We start from the raw sequence: 20,603 nt of genomic DNA, 5'->3' as shown, positions 1-20,603 counted from the left end.
TAGAGAAAAGCTCTTTGATTAATGTGGAAAAGCTATTTCTAGAAAGCTGAAAAAAATGTATATATAACTTTTAACCTTTAGATAAGATAAAAATATTTACTATAGAAACCAAATCCTTGAATTATATTCAGAGGACACATGGGCATTTTTAAAAAGCTTTTGCTGGGTTGTTGTTTTTTTTTTTCCTGTTTTCAGGATTGAGTTAATAATCCCAACAAAAAACATTTCTGTATGATTAGAGTTAGTTATGAATCTTTAAGAACCTGAATACATGTGTAAGCTATTTTTGAGAAGAGAGAATATTACCAGACTTAAAAAAAAGTATGAGGTCTGACAATTAAGTTCGCAAACTCATCCTAGAAAAAGTTCTACAAACCTCATTGTTGGATATCACTACAGTCACTTTTGAAGTACTCCTCTTAGGAAGCTATGCACCGACACCAGCACCTAGTCCACCCTTCAAAGAAATTTTGGAACTCTTTTTCTGGAATGGCCATCAGATCTGTCATCGTATTATCCTTGATTTCCTGAATGTCATCAAACCATCTTCCTTTTAGTATTTCCTATATCTTCAGGTAAAGAAAGAAGTCATTGGGGGCCAGATCAGGTGAGTAGGGAGGATGTTCCAATACAGTTATTTGTTTACTGGCTAAAAATGCTCACAGACAGTGCCGTGGGGGCTGGTGCATTGTCATGATGCAAGAGCCATGAATTGTTGGCGAAACCTCAGATTGTCTAACTTTTTAGACAGCCTTTTCAGCACTTCCGAATAGTACACTTGGTTAACTGTTTGTCCAATTGGTACAAATTCATAATGAATAGTCCCTCTGATATCAAAAAAAAAGGTTAGCAACATCAGTGCAACAAGTTCACGAACTTCATTGTCAGACCTCGTTTTTCATCGTGAGCTCTTCTTTAGGAAAGAGTGTGAACTACATCTGCTCTATGGCTCCCAACACCATCTACTCCAAACACTGTGCCAAACACTGTTCTACGCATTGGGAATAGAACAAAATCCCCTGCCCTCTAAAGTTTATTTTATTGAAGCATATGATTTACCTACAGAATTCTTTACCTAGATACCTGGGTTTGTTTTGCTTTTCTTTGTGTCAGGTTGGAATCTGGGTTTTTCTCAATAAAGTGGAAAGAATGGAATAGAGGATGGTTTCTGAAACTTTTACTGGGAAATTCACATGACTTCCTTAAATGACATTTTAAAAAAGCTGACAGATAGATAAAAGGTCGTCATGTTCTGAACCCTCTTCCGTGGACCTGTCACGGGGCAGAAGTTCCCAAGAGGTTGCTCCTCTGTGGAAGTCCTCACACTGCAAGCTTCTCTTTGGGAATGAGGGTGACAGGGGATGTGTTAGTAGCACTTAACAGGTTTGAGTAGAATAATGGGTGAACTAAGTAGCTATCACCAAAGGCAGAGTGGGGCCCTGGGGACGTTAGGCTTTGAAATAGGGAAGGGGCTGCAAGTAGAGAACAAGGTGTAGATTTCTAGGTACCTGGGAGTAATGTGAGGACCTTAGGTGGAGCTGTGAGCGGAGGGCAGGAGTTCAAAGATAAACCTCTTTTTCTTCTCCCTCTCGTCTAGTATAACATTGAGACCTTCCTTCTCCAACACATAGTTGTAAGCAACTCTTCAAACTTGAGTTTTTGTGCATTCTAATCAGAATAGGATAGAAGGGGAAGAAGGAAACAGGAAGCACTGGGTAGACATAAAGCTGTTCTCTTTCTGCCTTCAGTATTTAGAGGATTGAACTAAGATTGATTGTGTCATCTCTAAATGGGGCCATGATGTGTGGAAATGTGTGTTCAAAACAATTCTGCAAAAGGTCATTGAGTCGTATGACAATCCATAGATGCTACTGTCATTCCAAGTTTTGCAAGAATAAATTTGTTTAGTCGTGTTGAATATCATGTTGAATATCTTCATGGCTCAAATTTAACATTAACAATAGTGAAAATAATTTCTAATTTCTATACATATGTTCATATATATATACATACATACATATATATATAATTAATTTCTAATTTCTATATATATGTTCATATACATATACATACATACATATATATATGTATATATATATGGTATCTTAAGCATTTTCTTCTTAAGGAAATATAATAAATGTGTTACCAATCTAAGACGTTTCTTTCTAAAATTAAACTTCAGTCTTTTCTCTCAAGTTTCTTTTCTGAGCTGATGGTCACAATTAGTTCTTGGGCACAGTTGCCCACACAGGTGTTTGAAATCAAGAGGAGCTTCCCGCCCACAGCTTTGCTTTCCTGACAGGATGTGATTTATTCTGCCCCCTGAACTTCACGCTGGTGTTCTTTCCTGTTGTAGGGATTCCGACCACTGAGCTGTGAGTACAAGATGGAAAATGTCACCAGAATGGTAGTGTGTGACCTTGGGAACCCTATGGTGGCTGGAACAAATGTAAGAGAAAACCAGAAGCACTTTCTGATTTCTGTCTCATTGAATTATAAAGAGAGCTAATGGAAAACTCCCCAATTAGCACTCAGCAATTTAGTGCATAGCCATTAAAACAAATTAGGCAGGAAATTACCAGGGTAGGGGGATTTAGCATTATAACCAACACAGAGTAGATAATCTAAGGTCAAAAACACAGAGAGACAAATAATTTTAAATGCTTTCTCTTTGGATGTTACTCTTACATGTCTTTTAGTCACGACAAATCTATGAAGACTATTTTTTTTTACTACAGATTTCTTTCTTTGAATATTTTTTCTTTGAGTCCCACTACAACTTTTTTTCTTAGAATTCAAAGCAATGTGAGTAAAGGATTTAAGAAATAACCTAATTAAAAATTTTAGGAAAGACGATTAAATTTTTATTTCCAGTATACCTCACATATGAATATCATTCACAGTATTTTTCCATATAACAATATTTCCATAATTCAGCTTTTGAATCCGTTTTCCCAGGTCTTACTTGAAGAATTATACATCTTACTTGAAGAAAAGTATAGCAAGAAAAAAAAAGGGTTAATACTGATTTGTAACGGTTATGAAAGAATAAGGACTTGGGTTTTTTCCTCTCCTCCCTCCACCATCTCCTCCTCCTCTTCTTTTATTTTCTTTGTTTCCACATTTAGGAACTTCCCATTCAGGATTACGTAGACAATAAATTTATTTTATGCAATTGCAGTTTAAGTATTCACCTAGGAACTCTTGTAATACATATCACAGCAGAAATAGTTACTTTATAAGTCATAAATCAGGGGGACAAGAAACCCCTGAAATCTGCAAATATTACATAATTAAAAGTTATATAAATTAAACATACATATTCCTCTATTTTAAATTAGATGTTTATGTATCAATGAAATGGCCTGTTTGAAAAAAAATTCATGAAAACTTAAAATTGCATTGATTTGTATCAGAACTTCCCAAATTATATCCCTAAAACTGCTAATCCCTTGAGATAAGCCTTTATTTAAAGGGGAGTTCTGTGGTCACTGCTGAATGTTATATCCTCTGGACACTATAAAATTTTTAAAGGCTCTGAGAAGTCCTGCAGTAAATAAACCTGTTAGCCCAGTGTGTCACACATTCATTGGAGCATTTTAAACTTTCCATCTAGAAATACCTATTCCCAGTTTATACTTCAGGATGCTGTGCTAGAATAATGTTTTTGCTTTTTTACACTAAAATAAACTCTATTCCATTGATCCTGGATAGATAAAAAATGTGCCAAGCTATAGTCTAGTGAACTCACTTCTTGGTTCAAAAAAAGTAAATATTTAAATGAAAGATAAACTTTTATGACAGATTTTTATTAGCTAACATGTATTGATGACTCTGTGTTATCAACCCATCACTGGGTGCTTTTTTAATGTTACTTCATTCCCACAACCACCAACCCTATGAGTCAGGTATTTCTCCTATGATATGGGTGATAAAAATGAGACTGAGAGAAGTCAAATGAATTGCCCAAGGTCACCCAGGTAATGAAGGACAGACCCAAGATACGAACCAGGCCTGAACACAAAGCCTGTGTCCTATGCTATCTGCAAAACTGTGGTATGTCCTTGGATGAAAACGAATGGATAACAGATGAGATATTTAAATGAGGCAATGGAAGATCGAATGGAATGTCTAAGCTGAGGTATTAGAACATTTTTCATTATAATCCTTTCATCTAGAAGCTGATACATCCTTTTGCTAATTTTAATCAAAAATCCAACCCCCTAATTTGATATGAAGAGGTCTCCCTAAGGCCACAGAGACATGAGTTGACATGGTAGCAGCAGTGTTAGCATCTACTGATGGCCAGGCACTTATTCTTTTTTCAATATCAAAAGTGTGAAATCTAGACCAGAGATCATCTAAGATCATCAATAACTAAGAATAATCTTGGATCAAAAACTGGGCACCAGTGTCATTCAAAGTGGAGGATAAAAATGGCAGTGTGGTCTTAACCACAAATGTGTTTATGTGAGGCGATGTCAATCCGTTTTACCAGCAAATAATCTTTAGAAGTCAAGGAAGTAAATTGTTTGTATTCGTTTATCTCTGAGGTCTACAGTGGAAGAAACCTAATAGCTTTCTTATCTCTCTTTAAAGCCCTTAAACACATCAAATTTTATTGCATTCTGTTGTGTTCTAAAACACTTTAATTTATTTACTTCTGCATTTTGTATTTTAAAAAGAACACTCGGTGGATTACAGTAAAATTCCAAATGTAAAAGTAGTCCTGAGTATTAACAAGCATCATAAATTGCCAGGAATATTTATTCTAGTCTCAATAGTTAAAAAAATAGTCTTCAAGTGACTTTATGTTTTAATTTAACAAAACATTTACGGCAGTATTCAGAAGTGTTACACATGATTTGTAAGTGTAATGTCATTTTCATACAATAGCTATAGTAATATAATATTTAGCTGCCAAAAATATTTAGCTGCCAAAAAGATTCATAACAACTTGCAAAATCTCTCAAGCAGAAAAACAAGAAAATAGTGGTTCAACAAAGGCTGTTTAGAATCAATGCCCAGAGATCTGGTGTATGGTTCTAGTTAAGAACACATGCATCTCTCTCACTTGTATGAAGTTGTCACACCTTCTGTGTATCTTCCCCCCATGCTGAATTTTTTTATAACGAAGACCAACAATGTGTTGCAGGCAGGTTTCATCACAATACAGTACGATCCCCATCACTGGAAGTATACAAACCATGGCACGCTCTTTCTCCTCATTGTTTTTTTAATGAGAAATAACCATTTTCATTGCCACCCCTTTTATGTGCCTGGTGCAAAACTAGAGTCTGACAATATCAAGATGAAAATATCCAATCCCCATTCAATAAGAAACTCAAAATTAGTACTATCATAGGTTGAGTGATGAGAGAGTAGCAAGGAAGGACAGAGAATAAAGAGAAAATGTCTGCCTGACTTGGCCTGGGATCACAGAATGTGTTGCAGGAAGTATTTCTTGTCCTGAACTTGGAAGCATGAGCAGGAGTTCTCCACGTAGAAAAAGCAGGGAAAGGCTTATGCGGTTTCCGAAGAAGAAAGAAGAGCATGTGCAAAGGCCCAGCGGCCTGGCAGAAACTTGCACATTTGGAGTCATGAAAGTATTCTTCATGACTGGGACAGAAGGATGCATAGGCTTAATAATTAGGCATACCTGGGTTTAAATCCCAGCCTTGCCATTTATCAACTGTGATGCTTTGGGCAAGTCAGACTGAAATGGGAGAATTCCTATTTGCAGGAATATTTGGGGCTACGCAATGATGTGCTATAAAGCACTAGTGGCTTTATACGAGGGCAGTACCTGGCTTGTAGCACATTCAGTAGTGAAATGATGAAGATTTATGATTAATTAAATTTAAAATGATAATTCATTATTAATTCATATGATTACTCGTTCATATTAACATGAGTTTTTAATCACAGGTTTGAGTCTCATAGTCTAGTGGCCATGAATTCAGGTTCTGGAGTCAGCTTGGAGCGATTTCAATTCCCACTCGGCAGTGTATTTGCTCTGTACCTGGAGCAAGTCCTCAGACTGCTGCTCGACTCTAATATGTGATGAATCTCAGTACTTACAGCCCAGGGTAGCGGTCACGCTTACATGAGACAATGCATGTCAGGCTTAGCACAGTACCTGGGACAGTAAGTAGTATCGTTGCATATCTTAACTATTATTTTTACTTCCTTACTTATATTATTGGATTTCTTTTTCTCCAAGTTTTTAGAATCTGTTTTCAAATGATAAAAACAGTATGAGCAGTTTTAAAACTTTGGAAAATGAAGGTGGAAAAATAATCCATACATACTCATACACTGATAATAGTAACATAACTATAATACATACTCTGGTATATATTTTTTTTATAATCTATCATTAGTCGTGTACAGTAATTTTTTCCATTGAAACACTTTTAAAACCATAGCTGAAAACCACTGCACATGCAACTTTTTAACCTTTCTTTCTTTGTTGATCATCATTGTATCAGATGACTTTTCCACCTTGTTGCATAAGCTTCACAGCCATAATTTCAATGTCTACATTAATGTCCATTAAATGGAAGCATCACAGTTTTCCAAATCAATCACCTCTTGTATATTTAGCTTTTTAATTTAGCATACGAGGAAGGAGTCAGGAGAAGAGTTGGTAAGGGGCTAAGTGAAGAGAGGGAACAAAATGTATAGGGACTGGATGGTCTCGGCCCTACAGTGTCAATTGTATAACTCGCTATCAGCTCTCAGCCATCCAGGATGGAAGCAGAAAAAGAAACAGCAATTTGGAGTGGAGTGTTACAGGATGACTTTAAAAGATTTTTATGCTTTGTATAAAGTTCCTCCCATGTAATAAGTAATGTCTTGTGTGATTTTTTTAAAATTTTATTTAGTATTCTCTGGGCCTCCGATTTGCAGTTCCACGTCTTGAGAAAACAAACGTGAGCATTAACTTCGATCTTCAAATCAGAAGGTTAGTCTTTAAAATGCCTAACACTCAATATTAAAGAGATCCACAGTGAAATGAATGCTACTTGTCAAGCTCCTTCACGTTAGAAGTCCACCTGAAATTAGAACCCAGGATTTCACAGCCCATTTTTCATTTGTTTCTCTTAGTTATTTGTTTTGGTTTTTTTTTTCAATGTTTTTGGCTCTGAATAAGAGATTGCTTTCTGTGAGCCAATTTATGAGAGTAAAATTTTGTCCTGGGCACCCTCCCTTCCCCTCCCCCCCCCCCATTTTTCCTTACTCTGATGCACATGCGTTCTCCTGCCCTCACCCATACCTGCCATTCTCTCAGCTGGGAGACAGCTAATCCCTAAAAGCAACATTTCTGCAAAAAAAAAAAAAAAATCATAGATTCTGCCTTTGAAATCTTGAAATCTTCTAACTTTTCAAGAATGAATGAGTCTCTGATGATTTAATGTGAGCAGGATGCACGTAAGATCACATACTAGAAAGGCAGAGTCATCTCTGGCAACTTTAAGCTGAGCCATGTAAGTAGCTGCCCCCTTTCTCTAAGACTGACCCTGTTCAGGGATTCAGGTATGACTTTACCCTTTCACCATCTATTCTGTTTGCTCCTTCACGGCCGAAAATAATATTTCATGAGTGGGAAGACCCACAGAGAGCATTGTGCATGAGAGTCAGGCAGTGCCAACCGTAGGCTGCTACCCGTTAGCCAGTAATGGAATCCATACAATGGCTCTCAACTCACATTAAAAGGACATTAAATAAAATAGAATAGCTCAGAGTCCTCTTCATGAGACATTCCTTTCAGATAAACATAAATATATATAGTAAGATACCCCATTTGATGGATATATTGTTTTCGTGGACTGCAGTTTTAAAAGTTTGAAAAACACTGATGTAGACAGCACACGCAGGCCTTGGAAGCATAGTTGTTTATAATTCGCCCAGCGTGTTCTAACATAAAAACGACTCTGAAGTCAGTATATACGAGTTGGTTCTCAAATACTCGCGTGCCGTGTGGGCTAATCTCTAAATGTACCTCTGTCCTGCAAGAAGAAGGTGTCAAAAAGTGTCATGGCTTTTAGAAAAATGATGTTGCCCAGTGGATTATTTTTAATAGCTACTTCACTAGAAGTTTAGCATTTTTAAAAAATATATAAACTCTATAAGAATGTAGGAGATTTTTAAAATGTGCAACCTGTGTGACAAACCATAGCCCCCGAACTTTGTCCTACGTTGCTAGGGAGAGAGGTTTCCTAACTTACTTCGGGTATCCTTTCCTGACCTTTATTATGTCTTTTTTGAATGTAACTTAAATATTTTCTGTTGAATCTTAAGGAGATTATTTTATTTTACTCAAATTAATGATGGGATACAGATGGAAGGAATTCTTCAGTAATATCCCTTCCCTGTACCCAAAGCTTATTAAATCACTTCTTTGATCTGCAAAATGTATATTTCCCAGAAGGCTCAGGTAGTCCTAAATATTTTCATGTGGGAAATCTGTTAATCGTTGTACATTTTCAGAAAAAAAGAAAAAGCACTTGATAGAGAAGGACCCCCAACGCCCAGACAATAGGCAGCTGTTTCTGTTTCTCACCATCATGGTTGGTGACATTGATTCTACCTACGGTGGCATGACGCTTCGGGTCACTTGGGGAAAGATACACCTCTTATAAAATATGCAGCCTTTATTTAGAAAGAACTTCTGTTACAAAGGAGCAAAGCAAATTCCTTGAGGTTAGCTCCTTACACTTGATTACAGTTACGGATAATGGAATAGATGCAATTTATAGTTCACTCAAGGAACAGAACACTAAATGTTCTAAATACCTTCCCCAAATCCATCATGAAGACCATAGTTAAATAATGAATTTGGCAATGAAGTGCTGAATTTGATGGAAAGTAGGAATGGTCACATTTTTAACATCCCCCTTCATCTAAATGAATGGGCCATGATTATATTCCATCCTTACATGCTGTAAAAATTCATGACTATTTTAGCATTTTCCTGAAAAACATAAACATGGAGAAGTGCAAAAAGAACTGCAGAGGCTACTGCAACATGCATAAAGCATCAAATTCCAAAAACATACATTACAGAGATAACGCTGCTTGAGAATACTTTTAATACTTGAATACTAAAGTACTTGAGAAGTGAGCATTTATCTTCATGCTTTGCTGTCAGACTCCCAAGATGTAAATAAGTATGAAATGGATGGTTTGCATCCAGTTCAAATGTGTTTAAACCAAAAATAAACCAAAGCAAATGCTCTCAAGTTGAAAGCTTTTGACCGTATTGACCGCTGTTATGTACATTTAATGCCCTTTTCCACAAATAGAAGCCAAAAGAAAACCGGGCTTTATAAATTAATAAACTTAAAATATTGCATGTTGCCAAATATTTGCATTAAATGGTATCTTCGTGCCCTGGCTCTGTGTGACATGTAAACATTTTCCTCCCTCTGTGGAGCGGGTCTCAGATAGCAATTCCCACAGACAAACGTGACTTTGTGATTATTTGTTGCAGTTGCTTCCTCAGTGCTGGTGAAGTGAACATTGTATTGTCTTTGCTGACATTCCAGAGTCGGCAGAACACATACAGGGAGGGCTAGAAAATAGCAAGTAGGAAACAGGAAAGAAAAAGAAAATCGTGTCGGAGTAGGAAGTGAAAAACATGTTTATCCTTGGGGCATGACATAGGGTGTAGTCGTGGAGAGGAAATTCTCATGCCTGGCGTAGAACTAGCCCTGACACAAATAGCTCAGCATCCACAGCCATGATGAATTGCTTGTTTGAATGTAGCAGTGGTATCAGTGATGGAGGTTTCCTTCCAGGAAAGACGTCAAAGCATCTAAGTTATATATCAAGCCCTGTGGCTCTCCTACCAGGAGATTTTTGGACCCCACTGGTTGCAGTACCAAGTGTCATGGCAAGCTGGTGTGACACAGGATGATTTTGATTAGCCAACCAGGTCTAGCCTCCAAGTCTGCCGTTGCTTTTGTTACATTTCAGAAAAGTCTCTGTGAGCCTCATATTGGACTCCTGTCCCAAGATGATTTCAATGCTTGACATGTATTTACATTTTCAGGATGTTGTGAGTAATGAAAATCATGTTATTTGAACCACTTGAAAACAAAATGCAATAGAATTATGGAATAACTTATATGACACTTTTTTTTCCCTCCATCATTCTAATTTGCACTGCCGCAAAGCAGTAGTGAGCTAGAAAATAGAACAAAGTCAGGGTAATCTGTGGAACAATTAGACTTAAATTTCCAAAACTAAAGAGTTTCCTGTAATGGATTTGGAACCACAATGTCTGCAACAAGTGGAATTACTTAATGACTTCTCAGTGGTAATTCAGAATCCTGTCTTACAAAAAATACAAAAACTTTTTTAGTCGACTGATCCTACCCAGATGTGATAATAATAAAGTGGCCTGGAAACTGGGGTTCAAACTTTGGTGAACAAGTCCCTCTAGGCTCATCACAAGCTTCGCAGGGATACCCCATTACAGGAAATGAGCGTAACATTTGCCTGTTTATGTCTTTTATGTGTGTTTGCAGTTTAAGTTGCCTTATCAGTATATACAATCGAACAGGACTTTTCAAAAGCAATGTGGGAACAATTCTGTCTGCTCCTCCTTTGAAAGCAGACTCTTATCCTGTCTTTTCCAGCTCCCACATTTGGAAAGCTTCACAAGCTAATCAGAACACACCCCACTACCATCATCGCAGTGTTCGAGCCTGTCCATTGATTCTGCGTGAGGTTGGAGGAGGAGAAAAAGAGGAGGCTTCCTCTTCCTAATGAGAGCCCAATATAAACATGACCTATTAGTGGTGGTGTGGCCACATCTCAGTTTGTTAAAAGCTGGATCCCTTGGGATGTTAGGGTGACTTCGATGAAAGCACAGTAGGACAGTAATAAATGCAAATGGGATTGCATCCAAAGCACAGCTACTGGTTAAGCCTCTCGTGAGACACGTTTCCTTTTCCTTACAGAGCTGGCTGCTTAACACGTGCATTTGTTAAAAGTTAAATTTCATATCTAATTCTGTTTGCTTGAGAGAAAGACACAACAAACTTGAAAATCATTTTGCCACTGTTCAAAGAAATGTTCTTAAGCATGCACCTTCCATCTTGAGATTCTGAAACCACTTGGAAAACATCATGTCATCTTCTTAATGCCTCTGCATGGACTGCCCAGCTCTCCTTGATCTCACTTTTTCTCGCCCTTGGCGCCATGCTTCTGTTCACCACCACCCCCCACACACCACCCTAGTCAATCAGTGAGCAGACAGTGAATGTACACTTATTTTAATATCATCTAAGAAATAAATCATAAGGAAGATAAATTTGCTGTGAAAAAAATGTATGGTATGATGCATTCCAGAGCCAAATGCAAATTCTTTTTCCATTGTGTGCTGCTCTTGGATCATTCTTCACAGTCTTACTCTGTATGAGCATGGAAAATCAGAAGTTGACTATGCTGTCCTTTCCTATTTGATGGGCAATGAACATGCTGCTCAGAGAAGTTAAGGAATGTGTTCAGGGCAGACGCTGGAAAATGAACTCAGCTCTGGTTCAGCCATTGAAACCAAAAAATGTTAGCGTCTCTAGATACCTACTGTCTTTGCAGAAAAGGTGTCTCTTCAGGGAAAGTTACTATATTACTTTAGATTGTGGTGGATCTTAGCATTTCCATCTACACATGGTTATGTTTTTGTAGAATGGATATGCCATTGTTTTCTAAGTGATCGTATTGGTCATGTGTGTTATACAGAATGTATTTTATGACCATGTATTATAACAACACATCTGAGGAAATATATTTAAATCGTATGTCCTTGTATTCTAGTTCCAACAAAGATAACCCAGACAGCAATTTTGTGAGCCTGCAAATCAACATCACCGCTGTAGCTCAAGTAGAAATAAGAGGGTAAGTAATAAGCAAAGCATTGTAGTAGTTTTAGTATCATAATAGCTTTCTGTGTGTGAGAGTAATGATAAAATACTAGTAAACACTATGTGGAATTTTCCTAATGCCTTCGAGATCACAGTTCACTTTGGTTATAAAGTCTCATCCTTTTCTACCCATCGTTAGCCTCCCTTTGGAAAGCAGAGTAAACCCTGTATGATCATTAACTCTAAGGATATCAAAACAAGAGCTCACTTTATTCCCCAAACTGACAGGTCAGTAATCAAACTATAAAAGCGAGTGATAAGACGCCAGATAAAATAGACAACCGTGTGACTGTCTGAAAGTCTCACTTCTCCAATAATTATTTTGGCAGAATGAAAATTCAGCCTCGCCATACCACATCTTGCGTTGAAGAAATGGCTAACTCTTAGATGTGAGGGTTGATGGGACCTACATTTTGTATCTTTTTCCTTCTGTCCTAGTCTTTGAAGAAGGTCCCAATAAGCAATTAATCGAGAGACAGGAGGAAAGTGCTCAAGTAAAAGGCTGAGGAATAACTACCAGCTGGGAAAGTGGTGCCTGGGGGGTTGGGGTGGGGGAAGAAATTAGAAATGGATTGCATGTAGTTTTTATCTTGTACAGCGTAGACTTCACTACTTTTAATTCTTGTCTCTTCACAACAATCAAGGTTGGCTAAAAATGTCAACTGGTCTTTTGGGCTCAACTCTCGCTGGGGCTCCAGAAATCCGAGTTCCCTTTTCTTTTTCCATAGGTCCTGAGTGGTTTACACTCCTCTATGGGGACAACAGTAGATTTCTGCACTCAGAGCCATTGTCACCATGCATTTCTTCCTGCTGCACCCTGCTACTCTGCGTGGAGGGAGAGCGGGGGCCTCTACCTGTTATCCTCGCACCACTGAATCTACACCTAGTGAATTAGAGAATCATAATAATGCTTAACATCTACTGATACTTTCATGTGCTGCCCCAACATGTTAGTACATCTTAATACACGTAGGTACTAGTGTCCTCGCTGTACAAGTGAGGGAATTGGGGCACGAGGAGTTGAAGGCCACACAGCTAGGAAGTGGGAGGCTAGATTATAAACACAGGCAGCCTGTCTCCAGGTGCATGTTTATAAAGGATCATTCTATACAGCCTATGAGATGGTGTTTTGAATTTTATCTACACCAGATCTTATTTTATGTATGCTTCTGTGATTTTTTTTTCTTGTTCAAATGAATGTTGTTGACATTCACCACTTTAGTGCATGTGCCTATAGTTCAATGATTTTAATTGCAGAAGAGTATAACACTGTAAAACTATACCATATCTTACTTCTCCATTCTATTCTTGATGAACATTTAGGGGTTTCCTTCCTTTCCTTCCTTCCTTTCTCTCTCTCTCTCCTTCTTTCTTTCTTCTCCTCCCTCCCTTCTTTCCTTCCTTCCTTCCATCCTTCCTTCCTTCCTTCCTTCCTTCCTTCCTTGCTTCCTGCCTGCCTTCTTTTCTTCCTTCCTCTTCTTCTTTCTTTTTTTCTTTTTCTTTTTTTAACAAACTTTCTTGTATATATGTCCTGGAACACATGTAGAAGGATGTCAGAATGGTATGTGCTTAGAGAGAGAATTTCAGGATCAGAGTATATACACTATTTAACTTTACTAAATAATACCAAACTGTTTCTAAAATAGTTACACCAAATTACAGTCCCACAAAAATGGATGAAAGTTTCCATTGCTCCACATTTATTAACTAACTCGCAAAATGGTCCAGTTTTTAATTTTGGGTCAACCTTACAGATAAGAAATAGTATGTAACTGAAGGTTTCATTTGCAGTTCCCTGATTTCTAAATAAGCTTGAGCAACTTTTTTATGTGGTTTTTTTTTTACTAATCTTCCTATTCAGCGAAATTTCTGTTCACATTTTTGCACATACTTCTACTGAGAGGCTTAATTTTTTCCTATTAGTTCCTTTTATATCCCAGAGTTTAGACATTAATTCTTTATCAGTTATATATATTGCAACTATCTTTTCAGTTTGTGAGGTATGGGGGTTTTTTAAGTCAGGTTCATTGAGGTGTGATTTACTTAAAGTAAAACTCACCCTTTTTTAGGTGTCCAGTTTGAAGGATTATGTCAGCATATATAAAACAGTTCCATTACCCCAGATAGTTCCTTCATGTGCTTTTGTAATCAACCCTTCCTCTAGCTTCAGGCCGTGGCAACCATGATCTGCTTGCTGTGGCTATAGTTTTGTCTTTTCCAGAAAATCATATAAATATATCCATACAGAATGTAGCCTTTTAAGTCTGGCTTCTTTCACTTAGCATAATACATTTGAAAAACATCTATGTTCTTGCATGTATTAGTAGTTTCTTTTTATAACAGAGAAGTATTCCTCTGCATGGATGTCCCAGGAATTGTTCAACCATTCACGAGTTAGTTGGTGAATATTTGGGTTTTTAATTATTTCCAGTTTGGGACAATTATTAATAATAAACCTGCTATAGGTATTTCCATACAGGTCTTTGTTGGGACATTTGTTTTGACAAATGGAGATACTGAGTTGTATGACAAGGGTATGTTTAACTTGATAAAATACCGCTGAACTGTTTTCAAAAGTGACTGTACCATTTCCATTTTGCATTGCCACCGACAAAGTATGAATTCCAGTTGTGCTGTATTCTTGCCCACATGTGCTTGAGGCTTGTTTCTTTCTTTGTTTTTAGCCATTCTAGTAAATCTATAGAAGTAGCTCACTAAGGTTTTTAATTAGCATTTTCTAAGGGCCAGTGGTCCTGAACAGCTTTTCGCTGCCCTTTGGCCATCAGTATCTGTTTTTTGGTGCACTGTATCTTAAAATGTTTGCCCGTCTATTATTGGGTCATTTGTCTTATTATTGAGTTGCAAAAGTTCCTTATATATTGTGAATACAAAAATCGTGTACCAGATAGATTTGGGTCCTGCAAAGATTGTCTCCCAGCTTATAGTTTGGCTTGTTCTTTTCTTAACAGTGATGTTGAAAGAGCAGACATTTTTAATTTTGATGAAATCTAACTTTTAAATATTTTATAATATGTGTGCTTTGTGACCTATCTTTTAAAAAAAAAAAAAATCTTTGCCTTATCCAACATCACAAGACTTTTTCCTATTTTTTCCCCCATAAGTTTTATAGTTTTACATGTTGGTCTATGATTAATTTTAAGTTAATTTTTGTATCTGGTGTGAGCTGGGACAAGGTTCATTTTTTTGCATGTGAATATCCAGTGGTTGCTGCGCCCTCTGTTGAAAACACCATCTTTTCTTCACTGAATTACTTGACACCTTTGTTGAAAGTCAGTTGTTCCTCTGTGAGAGTCTATTTCTGGACCTCTTATTCTGTTCCCCTGAGCCACATGTATAACAAGTCTTGAAATGCAGTAGTATCCTGAGACCGTGGTAAACTCACAAATTCTAGTAGTTTCTTCTTTGTTGATTTCCTACGATTTTCTATAGAATGATCATGTTATCTGTGAATAATATAGACCATTTTATTTCTTCCTTTCTAATCTGTATGTGAAAAAGTTTAGCCAACTACAAAGTTACAGGGAACAGTCCCCGCAAGAGATCACCCTACCTTCTGACACCCACCCAAATCTACCCTCAGTTTCAATAATTCACTTAGAAGGACTCACAGAAGTCACTGAAAGCTGTTATACTTGTGGTACAACTTGTTATAGGGAAAAGATACATAGGAAAATCAGTCAAGGGCAGAAGTGCATAAGATAGAGTCCGAGGAAATATCAAGCAGAGCACTTCCGTTGTTCTCTTCTGTAGAGTCAGGAAGTATTACTTTCTTGATACTGATGGGTAATAGTATATGCATGGTGTATCGTCAACCAGGAAAGCTCACCTGAGCTTCAGTGTTCAGTTTTTTTTGTTTTTTTGTGTGTTTTTTTGTTTTTTGGTTTTTTTGGGGGGGCTCCATTACATGGGCATGACTGATTGATTGACCACTTAATTGATCTTAGTCTCCAGGTTGACTTCCATGATTTGACCAAACCTCCCATCCTGAATCACACTGTTGGTCTTTTTGGTGTGGGCAAATGCTACCCTAAATCATATTGTTAGAATATCCAGTGTGTCCCAAGCCCCCCAGGCAAACAAAGATACTCCTTCATCTTCGGCATAAAATGTTGAGAGCTTAGAAGTTTCCTCTCAGAAGCTGAGGGAAAGGCCTGACCTCTTTGGGGACAAGGTTAAATTGTTTACTACGTAGTTATGCCTTATTTCTTTTTCTTCTCTTACTGCATAGACTAGGACTTCCAGTACAAGACCCAATAGGCATGGTGAAAGGACACATCCTTCCCTGGTTCTTAGATCCAGCCTTGACCTTAAGAGGAAAACATTCCGTCTTTTACCATTAAGTCTGCTGTTATCCTCAGGGTGTTTGTAGATGCCTTTAGCACGTTGAGAATGTTCCCTTTTTCTCTAATATTCTTGAGAATTTCTGACACAAATGTGTGTTCATTTTTGTCAAGTGTTATTTTCTGTGTCTAAGAGGATGATTAAATGGTTTTCCCTTATTTGTCCATTAAAGTGATGACTTGATTAATTTTGGGTTTTGAATTTTTTTAAATTTCTTAGATAATTTTTTAAATTTATTTTTCAGTAATCATTGACATACAATATTATGTTACTGTCAGGTATACAACACAGTGATTAGACATTTATATACAGGTACCTTATGAAGTAATCAGCCCATGAAGTTTAGTATTCATCTGGCAGCATACATAGTTATTACGATATTATTGACTATATTCTCTATGCTGTGGTTTACATCCCCATGACTATTTTTATAACTGGCAATTTGTACTTTTTAATCCCTTTCACCTTATCTCCCATCCATCCTACTCCTTTCTGTCTGGCAACCATCAGTTTGTTCTCTGCCTCTGTGAGTTTGTTTCTGTTTTGTTTGTTCGTTAATTTTGTTCTTTAGATTCCCTATATAAGAAAATCATACCGTATTTGTCTTTCTCTGTCTCACTTATTTCACTTAGCATAATGCCTCTAGGTCCATCCATGTTGTTGCAAATGGCAAGATTTCATTATTTTTTATAGCTGAGTAATATTCCATGGTATATATGTACCACATCTTCTTTACCCATTCATTTATCAATAGACACCTAGGTTGCTTTCATATCTTGGCTATTGTAAATAATGCTGCAGTGAACATAGGGGTACATATATCTTTTCAAATTAGTGTCTTTGTTTTCTTCAGATAAATACCCAGAGTGGAATTCCTGGGTCATATGATAGTTCTATTTTAAATTTTCTAGTTTCATATCACTGTGGTCAGAAAAGATACTTGGTATTATTTCAATCTTTTTAAATTTATTGAGACTTGTTTTGTGGCCTAACATGTGGTCTATCCTGGAAAGTGTTCAATGAACACTTGAAAAGGATTTGTATTCTGCTGTTTTGAGTAGAATGTTCTATAAATATCTATTAAATCCATCTGATCCAATGTGTCAGTTAAGGCCAATGTTTCCTTGGTTTCCTGAGTGATCTATTCATTGATGTCAGTGGGGTGTTAAAGTCCCCTACTATAATTGTGGAAACTGTCAATCTCTCCTTTGATGTCTGTTAACATTTCCTTTATGTATCTGGGTGCTCCTATGTTGGGTGTGTAGATGTTTATAAGAGTTTGTTCCTCTTATTGGATTGATCCCTTCGTCATTATGTAATGCCCTTCATTGTCTTCTTACAGTCTTCGTCTTAAAGTCTATTTTGTCTGAGATAAGTATTGCTACCCCAGGTTTCTTTGTGTTCCCACTTGCATAAAATATCTTTTTTTATCCCTTCACTTTCAGTCTTTCGATCCAAAGCGAGTCTTTTGTAGGCAGCATAAGCACAGGTCATGTTTCTTTATCAATTCAGCCACCCTATGTCTTTAGATTGGATAACTTAATACATTTACATTTAAAGTAATTGTTCATAGGTATGTACTTATTGTCACTTTATTAGTTATCTTCTGGTTGTTTTTGTTGTTCTTATATGTTCCTTTCTTCTTCTCTTGCTCCCTTCCCTTGTGCGTTAATGACTTTCTTTGGTGATATGTTTGAATTCCTTTCTTTTTTCTGTGTGTATCCATTATAGGTTTTTGGAATCTTACCATGAGATTCAGATATAACAACCTATGTTTATAGCAGTCTATTTTAAGTTGATAGTCACTTAAGTTCAAATACATTCCAAAAGCACTACATTTTTTACTCACCTCCCCACATTTATGTTATTGACATCATATTTTAGACTCTGTGTGCGTGCGTGTGTGTGTGTGTGTGTGTGTGTGTGTGTGTGTGTGTGTGTGTGTGTTGACTTTTAAACCAAACTTTTATTCCGGAGAAGAAGCATACTTAGTCATGATGACTCTTCTTTTTATATATTGTGGGATTCAACTGGCTAAAATTTTGTTACTGACTTTTGCATATATTTTCGTGAGAAATACTGATCTGTAGTTTTCTTTTCTTACAATATCTTTTTCTGATTTTGGAAACAGGGGGATGCCAGCTCCATAAAATGAGTTAAAAATATTTCTCTATTTGCTCTATTTCCTAAAAGAGTTTGTGTAGAATTGTTATTATTTCTTCCTTAAATATTTGGCGAAATTCACCAGGGAAGCCATCTGAGCCTGGAGTTTTGGGGGGATTTTTTCTGTTTGTTGGTTGGTTGGTTGGTTTTTGGCTTTTGTTTTTGTAGGAAGGGTTTTAACAATTCAATTTCGTTTTTTGATAGAAAACTATTCATATTCTCTATTTCTACTTGAGTGAGATTTGGTAGTTTTTCTTTCAAGGAATTTGTATATTTCATGTAAGTTGTCACATGTTTCAAAAGTTGTTCCTCATATTCTCCAATTTCCTTTTAATGTCTGTAGGACTTCTAATGAGTTCCCCTCATTATTCCCAATATTGGCAAGTTGTATCTTCTACCTGCCTTTTCCCCCCAATCAGTCTGTCTAGAGTTTAGTGATCTTTTCAAATAACCAGTTTTTTTGGTTCATTGATTTTTCTTTTTTAAAGTCTTTTTATTATGTTTTTGCTTTTGTTTTCTATTGTTTTGTTTTCTTTTGTTTCTATTCCATTGGTTTTTGCTTTTGTTCTTATTATTTCCTTCTGCTCACTTTGGGTTGGCTTTTCTATTCTTTTTCTCATTCTTCTATGTAGAAATTAGATCATTGACTGGAGACCTCTCTTTTTTTCTTACTAAGCATTTGGTGCTGTAAATTTCTAACAACTACTTTAGTAGCACGCCAAAATGTTGATATGTTAGGTTTTCATTGTAACTCAGTTCAAAATATTTTCTAATTTCCTTTGAGATTTCTTCTTTAACTCATGATTGAACTCATGGGAAGTGACCTGTTTGATTTACAGAGATGTGGAGCTAATCTAGATGTTTTATTTTTGTGCATTTCTAATTTAATTCCCCTATCCCTCTCTTGATGAGCAAAACACTATTTTAAAAATCAGAGGAGAAAACACAGGCATTATCAAGCATTATTTTTTTACTATCTTATTTTTATATCTCAAAAAAATCACAATTAGTATATCTATAATTTTTATCTCCTTTAAACTTGACCAATCTTTGTTTTGCTAACCAAAAATAAATTGAAACTGTTTGATTTTAAATTAGGAACTGTTTTTATTCCATAAAACATAATTCAGTCCAAGGCAACTAAGGGATTAATGTAACTATATTTATTCTCACATATTCATTTTTATGAGATTAATATTTTCAAATGTACTTCTGTCAGCACTTATGGCACCAATGTTTCTAAGTTAAAAAAGTAGGAATTTTTCTTTTCATTTTGCTAATAATCAAAACTTGTAATTTAAATTGTGCTTCTAATGTGAGTGCAATTATTTTAATTGCTAGATTAATGTTTAACAATTGACCGTAGTTTTTCCTCTAAGAGAATATTAAAGTTATTTTTAGTCATTCCACAAACTAAACTCTTTCCTCCAAAAATTCAGCAAAAATATTAGTTCTGATGTTTAATTCTTAACAAATAGCTACTGTGTAGAAAATCTTCCATGTTCAGTCTTCAGGAAGAAAATCTAATTTTCTTTTTAGCCAATGATGTTTATTCCAATATATGGTATCATACACTATCTCTGACAGTATTGTTTTGTTTTTTTCAAATTTACCATTGTTTTTATAATTTTAAAAATCAACTCAAATGGATTTATTTCTTTGAATGGTAAAAAAATATTGAGAATGGTTTCATTTGTTTCCAAGCCAGGTAATGTCAACACTGTCTTTAAGCAGATTAACATGTCACTTGTTGGTACAAAGGATTCATTTAGCATAGGTCTGGAGGAAGCAAACTTGGCCACAAGAAGCAGCACCACATGTACTGAGATCTCAAGGAATAATTTTATCTTCTATAAAATAATCAGGATTGAATGGGTTTGTATTAAGAAAGCCTATAATCGTGACTAACCATTTTATGAATAAATTCTCTCTATAGCAGGTAGAGCCAACATTGGTCCATACAATAAATGGAAGTCTGCCATTTTGGCTTGAGAACAGGGTTGTGAACACAGGGTTCACACCTTACTACCACATCATCAGATTTCAACTTCCTGAGAGCAGATAGACTTTAACTTATCAAAAACCTAATTCACTGCTTTCCCTCAAAGCCCTTCCTAATGTCCAGTGTTAGCAATGAGTACCTCC

General features: G+C 36.4%; 1 protein-coding gene across 2 annotated transcripts in view; it reads left to right on the top strand.

Annotated features, from left to right (window-relative positions):
* The window catches only part of ITGA8 (integrin subunit alpha 8), a 193,911-nt gene that overhangs the window by 132,014 nt on the left and 41,294 nt on the right, over nucleotides 1-20,603 (top strand). For both annotated transcript variants that reach the window (XM_033100690.1, XM_033100689.1), the window contains exons 21-23: nucleotides 2,357-2,449; nucleotides 6,888-6,967; nucleotides 11,827-11,907. In XM_033100690.1, coding sequence (XP_032956581.1) covers nucleotides 2,357-2,449; nucleotides 6,888-6,967; nucleotides 11,827-11,907 — 254 coding nt within the window. The remainder of the gene's footprint in view (nucleotides 1-2,356; nucleotides 2,450-6,887; nucleotides 6,968-11,826; nucleotides 11,908-20,603) is intronic.

Source organism: Rhinolophus ferrumequinum, assembly GCF_004115265.2.
Source record: "Rhinolophus ferrumequinum isolate MPI-CBG mRhiFer1 chromosome 5 unlocalized genomic scaffold, mRhiFer1_v1.p scaffold_110_arrow_ctg1, whole genome shotgun sequence".
Classification (NCBI taxonomy): domain Eukaryota; kingdom Metazoa; phylum Chordata; class Mammalia; order Chiroptera; family Rhinolophidae; genus Rhinolophus; species Rhinolophus ferrumequinum.
This window is presented reverse-complemented; position numbering and strand designations above follow the sequence as displayed.